Genomic DNA, 17087 nt, shown 5'->3' with positions numbered 1-17087 from the left:
GGCTCATATACTAACCCCGGTACAGCCAACATGCCAGCAGGCTACGGGCCTCTTGGTTGCCCTACATCCCCAGTCTGCCTTTTTTTCCATTTTCATGGCTGTGAAAGAAGCTTTCAACCGTGCCAACCCTATCCCAGCCACTGAGTGGCACATGCTTTCCAGCCTCTGTATGGACAAGGGCGTAGTTTTTAGCGGCCTCATGGGTCCAGCCTCCAAACCCTCCTAGTCTCGCCCTTCTAGATCATGAACATTCAGTTGGTGGCAGGATATGCTATCTCCTCCACTACTGGCAGCTTCAAACATCAGAAAAGTGGGTTCTGCAGATTGTCTGAGGGGGCTACTTTTAGACTACCCCTCTCTCCATGCCTCCATCTTAAGACGGGCTGATGGATGATCATCAGTCTCTGCTCAGGGAGGAATATGGTTCTCTTGGCCAAGGGAGCCATGGAGAGGGTTGTGGTGCCTGGAGTAGGCTGTGGTTGATATGTCCAATAGATTCTGGTCCCAAAAAATTATAAGGGTCTTCGTCCTATACTAGATCTCCGAGCCCTCAACTTCTTCCCAAAAAAGGAGAAATTCAAGATGTTGATATTGGCCCAGGTCTTAGCTGCCCTGGACCCAGGAGACTGCATGATAGTGTTGGACCTGCCTGCTCACTGGTGTTACCTGTGGTGTATGGTAGGCCACAAGCATTTTCTCTTCACTGTGCTCCCTTTTGGCCTTACCAGCGCACCTTGGGTGTTCACCTATGGGATTCCGGTGATCACAGCTCATCCGTGCAGATCATGGGTGCCGGTCTTCTCTGCCTCAGTGACTGGCTGTTGAAGGCGGGCTCGCCCTAGGTTGTCATCTCCCACCTCCAGACTATGGGGAACCTCCTTCACTCGCTGGGGTTCACTATCAACATGACAAAGTTTCACCTGACTCCCTCACAGACACTCCCTTTTATCGGAGCTGTTCTGCACACAGTGCAGTTTCGGGCTTATCCTTCTGCGAAGCGAGTCCAGGATATTCAGGCTATGATACCAATGTATCAGCCTCCCTTCTGGATTTTGGCGAGAATCTCTCTTAAGTTGCTGGGCCTCATGGCCTCCTACTTCCTTCTAGGGACACAGGCCAGATGGCATATGCGGAACCTGCAGTGGTTGATAAAGAACTGCAATTGGGTCAGAGGCAGGCCCCTCTCCCTTCTCCAACCAGATCTCACAGTGGTGATAGATGAATCACTCCTGGGATGGGACAGCCATCTGGAAGAGGTGTAGATCAGAGGACTCTGGTATCTGGCGGAATCCGGACTCCACATCAACATGCTGGAGCTCCAGGTGATCCGACTGGCATTGAAAGTCTTTCTATCCCCCATCAAGGGAAGGCTGGTACAAGGGTGCATGGAAAACACCACCGCCATGTGGTACGGCAACAAACAGGGCGGGTGAGGGTCATGGACCCTTTATCAGGAGGCCCTGAGTCTCTGGACATGGCTGAAACAGCAGGGCATTTCCCTGGTGGTTCAACACCAGGCACATTCCCTGAATGCCACGACAGACTAACATATACATCAATGCCTAGCAGATCACAAATGGCGTCTCCACCCAGAGGTGGCGCAAGGTCTCTATCAACAGTGGGAGAGCCTTGGTTAGATCTTTTTGCCTCCGCTAAGGAGGCGCAATGTCAGCAGTTTTGCGTGTTGAAGTTTTCAAGGTAGCTCTCTCTCGGAGATGTTTTTCGTTTTGAGTGGAGTTCAGGCCTTCTGTATGTTTTTCCGCCCATACCAGTTCTGCCGAGAGCTCTCAAGAAGATCAGCAACAACTGGGCCCAAGTCATTCATGTGGCTCTTGACTGGGCTCGGAGAGTTTGGTATCCTGAGATTCTGAACATGAGCATCAATACTCCTATCAGCCTGCCCCTTCAAGAGGATCTTCTGTCGCAGCAGCAGGGGACAGCCTTCCAACCAAGCCTGTCAACTCTTCGCCTTCCTACATGGAGATTGAGGCAGCAGTTGTTAGCTTTCGAGCTCAATCCCAAAGTCTGTAATGTTATTCTGGCAGCCATGCATCCCTCCACTAAGACGATATACGCCTGCTGATGGAAACGCTTTGTATCATATTCTACAGAAGTCTATTGACCCCTTTTTGCTTCCCTTTCTGATATTTTTATTTTTATTTTGACCCATGCTGAGCAAGGCTCTGGTCTAGACACTCTGAAAGAGTACATTTCTCTCCTGTCTGCCTTCTTGCGGCTGCCAGATCAACCCTCATTATTTAAGTCTCCCATTATAAATATATACCTCAAAGGTCTTATACATATGTTCCTAACGTCCCCTTTCATCATTCCTCAGTGGGACCTTAATTTGGTTATCACCTTTCTAATGTGTGCTCCATCAAGCCTCTTCACAATTGTCCTCTCAGGCTGCTCACACTTAAAACAGCCTTTCTTGTGGCGATAACATCTTCCTGGAGGATGAGTGAAATGCAGGCTTTATCATCCAAGCCTCCCTTCCTATCCATTTTCGCACTTGGGCCGCTTTCCGGTCGAAAGTGGTAACACCATTTCATGTGGGCCAATCGGTCACCTTGCCCACCTTCTACTCATCTCCACATCCTTCTAAGGAAAAGGAGCAACTCCACTGTCTGGACCCAAAAATAAAGTTTTCGTTCTACCTTGACTTCACAAGAGTTCTGGGTGGATTACCAACTCTTCGTGGGGTGTGAAGGTGGGATGAAAGGTCTGGCGGTGCAAAAACAGACCATCTCTCGATGGGTCATTCTTTGCATCACAATCTGCTATGCAACGGCAAAGAAACAGACTCTTGAAGGCTTAAGAGCTCATTCCACAAGAGCTAAAGCTTCGACCACTGCATTAGCCTGTGGAGTTCCAGTCTTGTACATATGAAAGGTAGTAACGTGGGTGCCCCTGCACATGTTTACCAAACACTACTGCCTGGACAGTCAAGTCCGCTGGGACAGTCACTATGACTGTTTAGTCCTTCAGGACTTCCTTGTCTAAATGTGTCCACAGACCTTCCACCAGGGATGGTATTGCTTGGGTATCTATTCCGAGGTAAGAAATCTGTGGCTAGAAGTCTCTATCAGATGATCAAGTTACTTACCTTCGGTAATGCCTTAACTGGGAGATTCCTTACCGACACACCCATCCTCTCTGCGGACAGATCTCTAGGGTCAGGACTGATCCCTTTTAGGGTCCTACTTTTGACACACCACTGTCAGTACACTTCATGGATCTGCGCTTCTGGCGTGGAAAGTCACGAAAAGTAGCTGACATCAGTGTGCCACAGTGGCGCCTATATAGGTGAGGTGGACATTATTTCCGGTGCAGACAACGCCACCCAGTGCTGACCGACACCGCCTACTAGCGCGCAGGCGTACTGCTCTGAAAGAAATCTTCTAGATCCAGTCTTATACCTGGTGAAATTCAAAGGTAAGGAATCTGCAGCTAGATAGTGTCTCTACCAGAAAAGGTGTTATCGAAGGAAAGAAACTTGTACTTCATGTCAGTAAATCTTCCAGGTGCTGGAGGTTGGTGTCCTGAGCAGCGATACCCTCAAAATTGGGAACACCCTCAGATGTGCTTGTATGTTTCTTAGTTGATAGTCACAATTTTCTTAAGCCCATCCCTATCCAGGAATAAGTTAGAGATTTGTCCAGGGCAGGAATAATTCAATTTCCAAAGCAGGACTCGGAAGGGAACACACCAAAAAATGACAGCGGTCGAGGGGAAGCTTGTTTTCCAAAATGTGAGAAAAAAAATTCTGTGAAGAAAATATGTGTTTGGCTGCAATTTAAATCATACCTAACATTTTCACTTGCATAATTGTACATTGTGTACAACTATGCTTGGTAAAATGCTTCTGCAATACTGCAAATATGACTTCTCTATAGATACCGAGAAGTACCTCCGGGAATCTGCTGCAATAACAGATTCACTTGCCTATTCATAGAAACCTGTGTAGATTAAAAAAAACACATGAATTTACGTCAAACATAGGAGGAAACCTGCAAAATTAAATTTCCAATGTAGTATGTGTTTCATTCCCAACATATCTTGGTAGAAGACCAAGACATTTCCTCCTTCATTGCTCGGCATACAAGACATTTAGGGCCACATGTACAAAAGGCTTTAGCGGTCCCAGCAGAGAATCGGGCAATTTGTGACCGCTAAATAGCCTTTTGACATGTACTAACCCTATTTTGCGAGTCGGTAACCTATTACCGGATGCAAAATAGGGTTTGCGAGTCATTATTTGAAAGGGGTGTTTTAAGGGCATCCCTTCCTAATAGCGAGTTGCGAGGTGATCAATGAATGTTTTGCAACTGGAATGCAGTCGCTAAACATTGGAGTTTTCCACCAACTAAAAGTTGGTGATAATCCATTTCCAAGGGATCCCTTCCCCTTTGCGAATGTGTTCACAAGCATTTTTTAAGAGCAGGCAGTGGTCCCACTGTCTACTCTTAAAAAATAAAAATAAAACATTTCATTATTGTTTTTGAAATACCTCCCGTTTTCCTTTAAGGAAAACAGGCTGCGTTACAAAACAAATTGCTATATTGAAAAAGCAATCACAGACATGGTGGTCTGCTGACTTCAGCAGGCCAACTGTCCCTGTGATTTTGGCTATTCCCAATGGGTTGCATATTGAGACCTGCCTTATGAATATTGATGAAGTAGGTCCATTTGTGACCCAGAGGGAATTGCAAACAGTGTCAGACACACTGTTCTACATCGCATTTTTCAACTTCGAATTGCGAGTCACCAAAGTCACAATTAGGAACTCCCAAAATGTAGCTATCGTACATGTGGCCCTTGGAACACTCATTTTCCCACTTTTTACAGAGGTAAGATTTTGTGAGAATACTGAGTGAATCCATTTTTCATCTGCGCTATGGGGTAATTCTGTAAGATAAAGAACAGGTACATCTTTGTATGTTGCTAGAAGAGAAAGGGTGGAGAAATACATATGTTCAACATGCCATAGAAAACTACTTTCTAAGAATGCACAAAAAGATTTTTTTTAAATCTTGTTATGCCCCAATTCACTAATTCGGCAACATATGTCTTACTTGCCCAATCAATAAACAATGTACAATATACTATTGTGTGCTACTTTATAGCTTAAATTGGCCCCAGGATGTCTATAATGGTTGCTTCGCTCTTACAATTCAATATCACAGAACCTGTAACTTAACATTACTGATAAAATGCTCCTCAAAGCCATATAAGGGACCCAGCAATGTTCTCAAGACATGAGTGGTGTCTAGGTGGCCTACATTTCAGGAACATGTCAATCCCCGTGTTTTCTACATTTCAGGAAGGCATCATATTTGTTGCATCTCTGCTTTATCAGGAAGGCATCATATTTGTTGCATCTCTGCTTTACTTCTGGGAGTACTGTACCAGGTCCGAATTTGTATAGCGTAAGTGTGCAATGTTTGTTGTGGCATGCCATGACAATTTATATTACGCCTGAATTAAAAGATTCTTTGTACCTTGACTCAAGGCGTTTTATGACCATTTTGTTTGGGTGTTTAATTATGAATCACATTCAATACCTTAGGGATAGCATAAGGTACAGCTGAGTAATGTAGGCTTTAGTAATAATTGATATTTAGTTGTGGCAGGTCGCACCCTGCCATAGATAGGCCTAGACCATTAGTTTTGTTGTGATGGGGTGCGCAGCTGTCCATTTCCTAGCTTTCGTATTACCATATCCAAGGCCACTGACTTATGCTGCAGGGTTTGGCTATATTTTTTAGTGTAATGCAGCATATTTTGTGGCAGTATTACTGCCCAAATTTGTAGGTTTTACACATGATCACTATTTCTGGCAAAGGTTTGAGTGAGAAATAATTATTTTGGTAAAATCGGCAAAGTACGCAGAAGATGATGGATAATGTGGCAAATGAGGCAGGTTTATATTTCGGCGGAACGCACTGCATAATCGTATAACTCGAGTGGTCCCCAACCATATCTCACTTCTCCACCACCTCAGGACTCACTTCCAAAGGGGAGCCGAGGAGTCCTGTTTTTGCCTCACCGTGATTAACACTGGAATGCCGATTGCCAGGGAACTTGGGTTGTTGTAGAGCTTACATTTAGCCTCAATTTTTAGCTTTCTTATTTTAACTTAACATCTTTTTCTAATGGTGATTTGTACATGTTTACCCCTAGTGCAAAGAAGTGCTGTGTGAGCATTTATTTCTGATAGATATTGGTACCCTACAGTCTGCACAATTAGTTCCAGGGTCACACGTATTAGAACGTTATGCCTTTGTTATACTTTTGTGCTCGTAGGAGACTGCTCGTTCTCCCCCAGATGCTGTTCTGCAGCTCTGGCACAGTGCAATAAGGATGGTGTTTTATTTTGTAAATGGCGTCCATGCTGAATTCTGTGAGAGGCACTTTGCGCCAAACTTATCATGGAACACTGCTATGAGCTGTGACTGGGATGCAGCCCTGCTGGTGCCGACTTTCATCCTGAGAAGGAAGATAGACGTGCAAGAGTAGTGTGCATGCCTGCTCACTTAGACGGTGCATTCATTAATGCGCAGAGGCCGACTTCCAGACACATAATACCAAGGGATGAGGTTAGATCATTCCAACAGGTTGGCAGAAGGGCACTCCTGCTATGCTCTCGTTAGCATAGACATACTAGTGGTAGATAGTAGTAACATTAGACACAATTAACATGGATGAATTGTTTGTGTTTTTCACCATTCTAATAATGCTTATAAAATTGATGTGTTTTATCTGTCTAATAATTGCAGCTTACATTTTATTTACAAGGATTAGAGCCTTTCAATAAACATTCGAAAATGCATTATCATTTATTTTCTTGGTTACACCTTGGGCATGCAAAAGTGACAAACGAAAGGGTGTTATATCTGTTTCCACAAATTCCTTGGGAAGCAGAGTGGTCAATTTCGGGGTTACCAGTAACATCTATAACTCTGAAATGTTAGGACTTTAGATGTGGTACTGTGAGAAAGCCAAAACCAACATTTACTGGTAATATTAGTAGACTCGGTCTCTATATTGTGAAGTTTTGATGACCTACTACACAGTCCTACTAAATTCGTACGAACCTTATAACAAGGATTTACTGTCCTTGGGACTGCCTTGTTCTTTTTACCTCTGAAATCGTCACATGCCTTGTGAGTCTAAACCCCATGTCATAGACAGAACTGAAGGTTTTAAAAGGAATTTAGTTACAAAGTAAAACTTTGATACTGTCCAGGGGTCCCTAAAATTCTACGGTGAGGTTCATTGCCTGATAAAATGAAAAAAGGGACTCCTGATGCTTATTTGTGCTATTTTGGCAGCCAGAGCAAATGAGAAAGCCAACGCGCTACTAGAGATGGTAGAGTGGAGTAAAGAATAGTACTGTAGTCTAGTGCATAAAAAGGACCAACAATACACACACAACAGACATACAGTACATATGATTTGTATTGCTAAGCATTCTGATGAAAAGAAATCAACTGTCTGTGCCAACTTGCCAATGCATACTGATGTTGCCAGAGATGTTCATGCCACCTTGGATTCAAGTGTTGCTTTAGAAGCCATTGCTGCCACTCTGATGATATTAGAGAAAGATGCGGCTGAGCAAAAGGACGTGTGCTGGTGTGCCGATTGCTGCTGGACACTTACCTGGGCGATGTAGGGATAAGCATCCTCTGAGTCAATGCCCTTGTTGTCTCTCACATATGCAAAAGCGTTGGTCATGTAACCCCCACCACAGCCATCGTTCTCCTTGACACAGTCAACTAGGTTCTGTGGGCTGAGGTTCACCAGCTTCCCTGTTGTCCTCTTCAGCTGGCCTTCCAAGGCCCCCACGGAGCTGAACGCCCAACATGACCCACACTGGCCCTTCAAAGGGAACAGAGACAGAAAAACAAATTTCAGTGTCTATGAGCCTGGCAGTTATTTACTGAAGGAGAAACTGACCAAAAAGGTGTATTTGGTGGTCCTGATTTATTGGTAAAGGGATGGCAACGCAGGCCTTGGAGTCCACATAAATAGGAAAATGTCCACCTGTAATAAGTTTAACCTACACAAATATTTTCACTTATTTAACTTCTACAAAGAGAATGGGCAAATTAGATCATCTTGACAGATGTATTTTCACCTGTAGTAATTTTGATCTAATGCTAATATTTTCACCTTATTTAAGTTATATTCATTGCTTTAAAGGCATCCCCTTCTCCTTGTAATTGATCCCACTAAACTTAAAGATTTGGAGCACTATTCTAACTTTAGTCCTGGAATAGATTGGTGTAGTCATTTTTTAGGTCAAAACTGCTGCCAAGTCAAAATATTACACAATGAAAGTACTGTGTTGAAATTATTTATGAATGAAATTATTCTTCCTAAATTATTAGCGAGTAACATTCATATCTGTTGGTTGCTTTATGAAATGAAGAACTGAATGTGACAAAACAATTACAAAAATGTGTATTTCTCTGGTGTAAAATAGTCTCTCATGGATTCCAGTAGACTGGAAGTGGAAGTAGACATCCAGACATCCAATAGCATGATGGCAAGACTAAAATACTTAACTGGTTTGATCTAGGATTTAACAGAATATCTCAATCCAGTGGCTGAAGTGGGTTCATGCAAGCAAACTAAGGTTTGAAATCTGCTAATCCTAAGCTCACCCTGTATGTATTGAACACAAGTTTGACTTCACCAGCCAAAATAGGAAGATGCATGTGTGTGCTTAAAAATGAATTGTGGTGAACTACAGTTTACAGAGTAGAGTGTTGGGGATGTCTCACCTGATTCCGCACTGGGGTCACATAACCCTTCTTCCTGTAATCAATGGAATCTGGTATCTGACCTTCTCCATCAATCTCTGGGTCGGTGTCATTGGTAAAACGGTGTGTGCGTGGTACGATCAACCCCGTCATCTTCTTTGAAAGTTCCTCAGATGTCTAGGAGATAGTTGGACAGAGCACAGGGGAGTATTAGAAGCAGTGTGACAAGCGGAATGTGGTGGTTAACTATGCAGTATGGTTGAGCATACAAAGGAACGCAAAAAGTTTAATGGTATCTCATTGGAAAATCAAGCAGAAGCAAACATTTTATAAGCATGGAGCAATACAGCTAAAAAATGTATCTAGTTTCATGATACCTTTGTCAGAGCTATATCACTTAGAGCAAACTTTGGGTCACAGGTGCAAATGAATCCTCTTTCTTCCTGGAGAGGATTCTGTCTATCATATTTCTGTCATGTGCATGGACACAGAAGAAACACTAAGCGACTCCCTTTGGTTGAAAAGCAAGGTACCAAGTGAACTGGCACCAAAGCTTCTCGTATCGGGACTAACAGGCAAATTTGTTCCCATACTGGGGCCTACTTATGAGTGCAGGGTGGATCTTTTAGTGGGATTCCGTCGGAGGGGGGGGTCTAGTCACAACCTGCTTTTTGTAGTATGTTTACAGCATACTACATAATGATATTCACTAACCTAAATGTGGAGGTCAGTGCCTTAGCATCTTCAAATTTTTATGTGTGGAGATCTCTTTCCCAACTGCAGAAGGGACGAGAGAGTAGCTAGAAAATAAGGAATACTTACTCTTAAAGGGGTGGGATTAAGAGGAATATGGAGAGGTTTTGGAAGGGGAGTGCAGCCTCCCACAAAGAGTAAGCATGTTGCTATTCCCAAACTGCACTAATTACCAACGCCAATAGAAACCAAAACAAGAGTAAATGTATTCAAGTTAAGAGCTGGATTAAGTCCAGCACCACGCATGGCCAATTAATGGGATTGCAACACTCCCAGTTGTAAATAATAGAGTTAACATTACAACCCATAGGAACTAATGTTAAATTAAATGAACTTATTCTAACTTTTTTCAAAATGTAAATAAATGTGCTTCAATGTTTAAGAATGTATAAAGAAGTTATCATTATTTATTATAACATGTTATTAGCCTTTGTTTTTAAATTTACTTTATTTTTATTAAATTAATTTAAATCAATGAGACAAAATAAATTTGAATAAGTTTACTACCAAATAAATTAGAATTTTATACTTTAGAAAGCTTAAGAAAAATAATGTGAATTTTATGTATTCAAAATAATTACACATTTATTTTAAAATTAAGCTAATGTAGCGTTTAATAAACTTAAAACTTTCCATAGGGAGTTCTCTGCTTCAATAGTGTGGACCTCCACTTAAATGTGTAAACTTACAGAAATAACTTTTGCAAATTACGCTCCCCCCTCTGAAATCAAAGGGAGGAGACATGCAAGTCTACACTTTTGAGTAACTTTTTACTCCTAAATGGTGAATAGCCAAAACTTTGTAAAGTTACGTAAAACTGTAAGAATACATGTACTAGTAGTAAATGTACACATGTAGAGTTACCTTTTTGAATATGAACCATGGATTTTGAGGTCTAGGACCTTGTTTATCAAAGGTTACTTTGGAAGTTTTAATTTGTTCCAGTGATATGAAGCCTTAATTCAGGGCCTTTCAAATAACCGAAAGTGTGAGTGGTTCACTTCACTTAAAATCCACCGACAGTGAAGCATTGAAAATATAATAGAAGTGATTGAAGCAAGAGTGTAGAGTTTTTAAAAATATGTTTTTATTAGTGTTAAATTATACCCAAACATCATGCCATCATTAAATTGTGATAGACAGAAACCCTCATCGTATAGAATGGACAACATTTTCAGATGGAACAGAGGGATATGGAGGTAATGAACATAGCATTCTTCAGTCAATAAGAATGAAATATAATAACAGTAGTCATCTCATTGCTCCCAATCAAGCCACCTAATGTATAGTTAATATGCCACGACATGCATTGAGTTGTGTGTGATATATAGTCAGGTAAGCAGAGTCAGCCAAACCCATTCAGTATGTAGGTTCAAGCAGTGTGTGTTTGGCTTCAGACTACATTGATACTGTCTCCATGGGCTGCCTCTTTTAGTTGAGTCATTGAGTGGTCCCAGTATACCCCTGGTTTTAGCCTGGTTGGTTCCTGTGTAGCATATGCTTCTGCTTTTACATTACACAAGGCGCCATCCAGCAACCAGTCTTACATTTTCGGGGTGCGTCCTGTCATCGACGCCATTCTACATTCACTAACAATAAATGCAAAGCTGTTAATCTGACGAGCGTGGTATTTCTGCTATATATCCAAGGAGCATGGTTAATGGTGTGCTTTCAGTTTGCATGGATACTATTTCCCCAATAGTGTATGCTACCGTAATCCAGTATCTGAGGGCACTTCCAGGCAAAGTGTAGGCAATATGTTCGGCCTGTTTTGTAGTAGAAGGTATAGTGCGATGGTCAAGATGGGTCTATTCTATGAAGAAATTTGGGAGTACTGTATAACCAATTTAAGAAGTGAAAGTCTAGAAGTTTATGCCTAAAATTAATGAAGACCGAATTGACAGAAAAATGACAAATTTTAGGACATATCTCTCCTCTTAAATCTTTTTCTGTGTTTTAAAATGGCACTATCTAATGTGACTTTGTGTTCAATGTATAATCTGTGTAGTCTATAGATCCAGCTTCTGATGCTAGATGCAGATCATCTTGTGCCACAGGGTGAATTCATTTGACTCCATGAATGTCTTCCTGCTCGCCACATGGCATACCCGGTAAGATACGGTCAAGACGTTACAGCTTTCTCAGTGGTCTAGTGATGGTAGAGTACCGTTAGGAAACCAAGGCGTACAGATCTGCAGCGGTTGGGAGTTTGACCCAACCTCTGTAGATCTATACACCCCAAGGTTTACTTTATAGCTTTTTCCATTGAAGGAGATAGATCTCAACTAGTAGCTAAGGATATGTCAGTGAGGAAGCATGTGTCTTCCAAGCCGGCCTGCCAACTAACCTCAAGGCCCAGTGAGTCATCTAACCTTGTCTTTGCAGTTTCTGGGTTCAGGTAGATTATAGGCCAACACTATGCTAAGGCTTCCTCTCTCAACACGGTTCTTTTTTTGTTGGGAAATATGGATAAATTCAAGGTTAGGTTGTGGCTGCAGGAGTAGAGTGTAGGTCAGTGGCCTTTAAACTTTTTAACACCGCACCCCTCACACCCCAGTGAAATCATTTAATTAATCGCCCCCCCCCCTCAGAATTTTTCACAATTATTCCATTAAATTGGCAATTGCTAAATGTCTTGACTTATTTAAACAGAAGACCTATTTAAACATTGCAGTTAAATTCTGTTACTGTTTTAAAATACATGATTGCCAAACATATTATTCTGGCCAGACAGGCCTTACTAAAGTGTAAAAGTATCCACATTGTGATTTTTAGAAATGGGGGTGGGCAGTTTGAAGAATATTTGGAATCCCTTCCTCTTTGACACCTTCTCCCAGCCAGGATATAAAAGACAAAATATATAAGCGATGGCCCATTACAAGCAGCGTTCTGCTGCTAATGTTTTTCTCTGCTTAAAACAAAGCACTGCTTTCAGCATAATGCTTCTTTTGACCCCCCCTACAGAGATCACTTGAGGCCCCCTAGTTTGAAGACCTGACACTGAGATCAGCATTTTAATGCAGCTCAGCTCTTCTCGAAGTCATTCCTGTCAGAATACTCAGACTCTCAGAATGCTCTGCACCACACATTGCATGTCCGAGGCAACCTACTCGTGCATGCGATAGACGCACAGCAAATACCTCCCATCTAGAGACCACACTACTCCATTAATGCAAAAAAATGCTCTACCCAGCCAGCGAAAGATAAACTTCATTGAATGTAGCACACTTAACCCCCACTAAAACATTCCCTATAAGAGGGGAATCATAACTCATACTCTACGTCGCACCCAACAAACTCATACAACCATTACACGTTAATTCAAAACAACATTCACCGAAGATGCTGCCATTGTGCTCTCCTTGAAACACATTCACAAAACGAGGGGGCTAAGTTCCCTACCTCAAACAGAGCTCCCAGTTACACATATGCTCTATTAAAGGCTCTACAGTCTACAAAATCTGCTAGCCTTGCAACCTCCAACTGGCTGGTGCTCCATACCAAAGTAAAAACTACATACATCATTCTGGAACCTCCATATAAAAGCAAAGCAAAAACTAACAAACTTCCAGGCTCACCATACCTGCAGTCTCACAAGATTGGCAAGCCTTGGAGTCACCAACTGACTGAGATACAATACCACAGCCAAACATTTGCAGTGGTCAGGGAGCCTGTACCTGGGCAGCCACACCTGGCGCTAACCTCGGGAGGGAGGGGGACACCATGTTTATAAATAACACAGTTTTAAAAAAGAACTGCTGCAGAATTCCTTGTGTGTCCTGCAATTTTCAGGCATCAAAACAAATGTCAAGATAACTGTGGTGAATAATGTTCCTGCTGGAGCGTGATGGAGTTTTATATAGTTGCAATTTCCATTCATAATAATGCAAAAACACAGTTGATGGACAGAATGTAGAACAATGTCATACATTCACCCCAGTACAAGGATCTGGGCCTAAATCCATCGTTTTTTTGCACTCCACACTACCCTGGGTTAGACACTGGCTATATGCAAATCAGCTCTGACCCTGTGCCTCATGGGAACAGTCCAGTCTGAACTACCAAGCCATGTCTTTCCCAGACCGGAATCAAGCATCCAAGGACCGGTTTCTGGCTATCAGCCTTCATCAGCCTGGATAGCTTGACTCCAGTGGTGTGGAGAGCCTGGGACTCACGTCTGAGTATACCCAGCACACTCGGGGTGAAAATTGCAAAAAACACAGTTGATGGACAGAATGTAGAACAATGTCAATGGAGTGCAAAAAAACGATGGATTTAGGCCCAGATCTTTGTACTGGGGTGAATGTAAGACATTGTTCTGCATTTTGTCCATCAACTGTGTTTTTTGTAATTTTCACCCCGAGTGGGCTGGGTATGCTCAGACGTACTGTACACCATGCTACAGAGAAGATTACCCTTCAAATAATGTAGCAGAAAGGTTTACCACCACACGCCCATGGAGCAGAAAGACTTACCATATCGCCAAATTGATTCATGCCCACTGTGTAAGTGTGCATCCCCATGGCGAACTCCAGGTTGTGGTTGTTAATGTACTTCAAGTTCCTCTCCCAGGTCAAACGCCTCAGGAGCTCATCCATCTGTGTAGGGAAATGTAACGACCAAAAGTAACAAATCTATATCAACAGACATATGCCGTATAGCATTTTGGGCAGCAAGTTTGGACTAATTAAGCAGGAATTAGCCTGTCAAGGAGAATTCATTAAAACCTGCAGTAATTTGAGAGAACTGCCAGACAACACCTTAGGCTATTTGTATGATATGAAATGGAAGTCGTATTTGGCAGCTTCCGTGCCACTTTAAATCTTAAAATTCTGTGGAAGTTGGCTGTTCCTCCCATATCATGTTAAAAGACTGGTAAACAAGGCAAAAAGTCACTCTGTTATTCAAGACGAACATGAAATAAAAAAATGGGACAAGTTTGCATTATAATAAATTATTACACCCCCAATTAATGGCGCGGCAATGTTTTAAAACTCGTTTTTCCTCATAGATTAAGCAGAATTCCTTTCCTACAGACTAGGAAATTTCCAAACCAAAGATCTAACACCTCAGTGGGAAAAAAACGAGTTAGTACAAAACTGCATACTGTGTGGCGATAGAGAAGAAACTCTGATACACATTGTGTGCATTTGCCCTGTACTAGGGTGGGCTCTACGGGAAACCGCTCAGATCCCATTTCAATTTCCTGCAAATCTGAACGTGCTGGCAAGCGGTGATTCCGTGTATAAATGGAAAACATTAAATTGAGTTTGAACATGGTGAAATTCATGGACCTTGCTGCAAAAGCATTGATGGGTCAAAATCAGGACCTTATGAAATGATGGACAAGCATTCTCGTTTGAAATCACACTGCCTTTCAAGTACAATAAGCCTGCCCCTTCCGGACCATCATTTTTCAGCATTAACTATGTAATTATGTTATATGTTGATGTTTGACGGTGGAGTCCTTTTTATGAATTGACTTTTAAAAGCTTTACATGTATTTGTGTAGAGAGTTATATTCACTATTGCAATTGTTTTTATTTACTGAACAATAAAATATTTGTACTTTTTACTAGTACAACAACAAATGAATGGCCAAAAACTCTTATCAACTACGATGGACAGTTATAGACTCCAGCCCCAACAGCTCTAAACTGTCACTGGTCAGGGCACAGGCAGCACCTATCCGGTGCGGCCAACTCCAATAATAGTCAATTAATATGGACTTTTTTTTTCTTCTAATGTGTAGCATTTTGTTTACCTTTTTCTTTGTCTTTTTAGTTCTTTCTTTGTTTTTTGTTACTATGACGTAGGTCCGAGTTCAACGAATGAGTATTTGCAAAGTACTTGGGGGCCAATAGACCATTTTAGTGACACATTACGGTTTGTTTATTTTTTAGTGTGCTCGGTATTCTTTTTAAGTATTGTTAAAATTAGTAAAATAGTTTGAAATGCAAATAAAATAAAATGTGAGAACCAGGAGTGGGAATTAGAGGGAAGAATGAGATGTTGGAATTATAGTGAAGAAAGACGTGAGAACCAGGGATAAGAATGAGAGGAAAGGGTGAGATTGACGAATAAGAATTAAGAACACAGAGATGAAGGGGTGGAAAACGAGAGGTATATCAAGAAGGAAGAATAAAAAAAAGAATAAATCAAAGGTAAAAAAAAACATATTAGAACAGCACTGAAGAAAGGGATTGACCTTGAGAAGTAAGAACCATAGAGCTGACTAATAGGGAAAACAAGAAGGAAGTATGGGAAGTAATAAAGAGAGGTAAGCTTCAAATGTTAGAGCAAGAGGGACGGATAAGTAATAAGAATGATAAATAATAAGCAACACTAAGAAGGAAGGCAACAGCGTGGAGTGATTTGCCAGAAACAGGGTTTGAACTAGAGGAAAGCTCAAGATGGAAGAAAGAGAATTAGGAAATTTAGGGACAATTGAGAAGTAAGAACATGAGGTAAACACGTGAGAACAAAAGATAAGAGAACAAGAGATGAGAAAGAAGTTAGAGAGTACACTAAAACAATAGCGAAGCCTTAGAGCCTAACAATATGTAGAAATAGCAGAGGTGAGGTGAGGTGAGAGATGTGCTTTCGTAAGGCAACAGAGGTTATTACAGGGTGATAAAGAGTTGATTATGTCTGTAAGGAAATACCTTGGTCATATGTTTGTGGAATTAAGGTGATGAGCTCAGCACCCAAAAGTCTTAAGAATATTGGATCAGAAAAATAGTAGAATCTCTTTTCAGATCAAGATGCAGAATCTTGAAAACAAACATTTGAGGGACAACTTTCATGTTTTTGCGCTACCGAAATCATCAAAAGAACAAATCCCAAGTACTGTATGGTGGCACTACATTCTATGGCAATTTCTAAACTGTTGAATTGTAATGGTCAAAATAGGTACAGGCTTCATTACTTGACCCTTTATTTATTTATTGAGGTTTTTTTTCGGGTAAAGCTGGCCTGGGGGCATTAGAGCCCTTTGCATGAGCGCCAGATTACTGCTACATCAGTTTTAGTAATGGGTAGACAGATAATAGATCAAGATTCAATATTTCCACATAGACTCCCCTTTATTATAGTTCATTTGAAAGTTGTGCAAGTCTTCATGGGTGCAGGTTGAGATAACAAATGGATTCTAGATCACCAGACATTAATAAACTACATCCTCTAATTTATTTAATATTCACCTGTTTGGAGATAAACAAAAATCCTAGTCCATACTTACGCCAGTGGCTTATTTTTATTAGATACGGTCCTTTTAATCATTGAATGCACTCTGGAATTTATCCTCTATATTGCAAGGAAACTGCTCTAAAAATGGATATGACCAAACTGAAAAATGATAGTTGGCAAGTCTTCTCGTAAGTTTACATGCAGGGTGTATGGCATCTGCCTAGAAATACACTATAGGTTACAACTGCTTGCATATCTTCAAGTTTATTATTCTGTTTTGTTAAGAGATAAATGTCGTAAGACAACTGCAGGAGTCAATTTGTTTTTTCAATGAAATATAATGCTGCATCTACAATTTTAAATATTTTAATTCCACAG

At 41.4% G+C, this 17087-nt stretch overlaps 1 protein-coding gene across 1 annotated transcript in view; it reads right to left on the bottom strand.

Moving 5' to 3' along the window:
- Positions 1-17087, bottom strand: part of LOC147673572 (cathepsin K-like) — a 54690-nt gene that overhangs the window by 22774 nt on the left and 14829 nt on the right. The window contains exons 3-5 of the mRNA XM_086947456.1: positions 13997-14119; positions 8790-8945; positions 7663-7881 (exon numbers count right to left, since the gene is read on the bottom strand). Coding sequence (XP_086803582.1) covers positions 7663-7881; positions 8790-8945; positions 13997-14119 — 498 coding nt within the window. The remainder of the gene's footprint in view (positions 1-7662; positions 7882-8789; positions 8946-13996; positions 14120-17087) is intronic.

The sequence above is a fragment of the Lissotriton vulgaris genome, chromosome 12, assembly GCF_964263255.1.
Source record: "Lissotriton vulgaris chromosome 12, aLisVul1.2, whole genome shotgun sequence".
Lineage (NCBI taxonomy): Eukaryota > Metazoa > Chordata > Amphibia > Caudata > Salamandridae > Lissotriton > Lissotriton vulgaris.
This window is presented reverse-complemented; position numbering and strand designations above follow the sequence as displayed.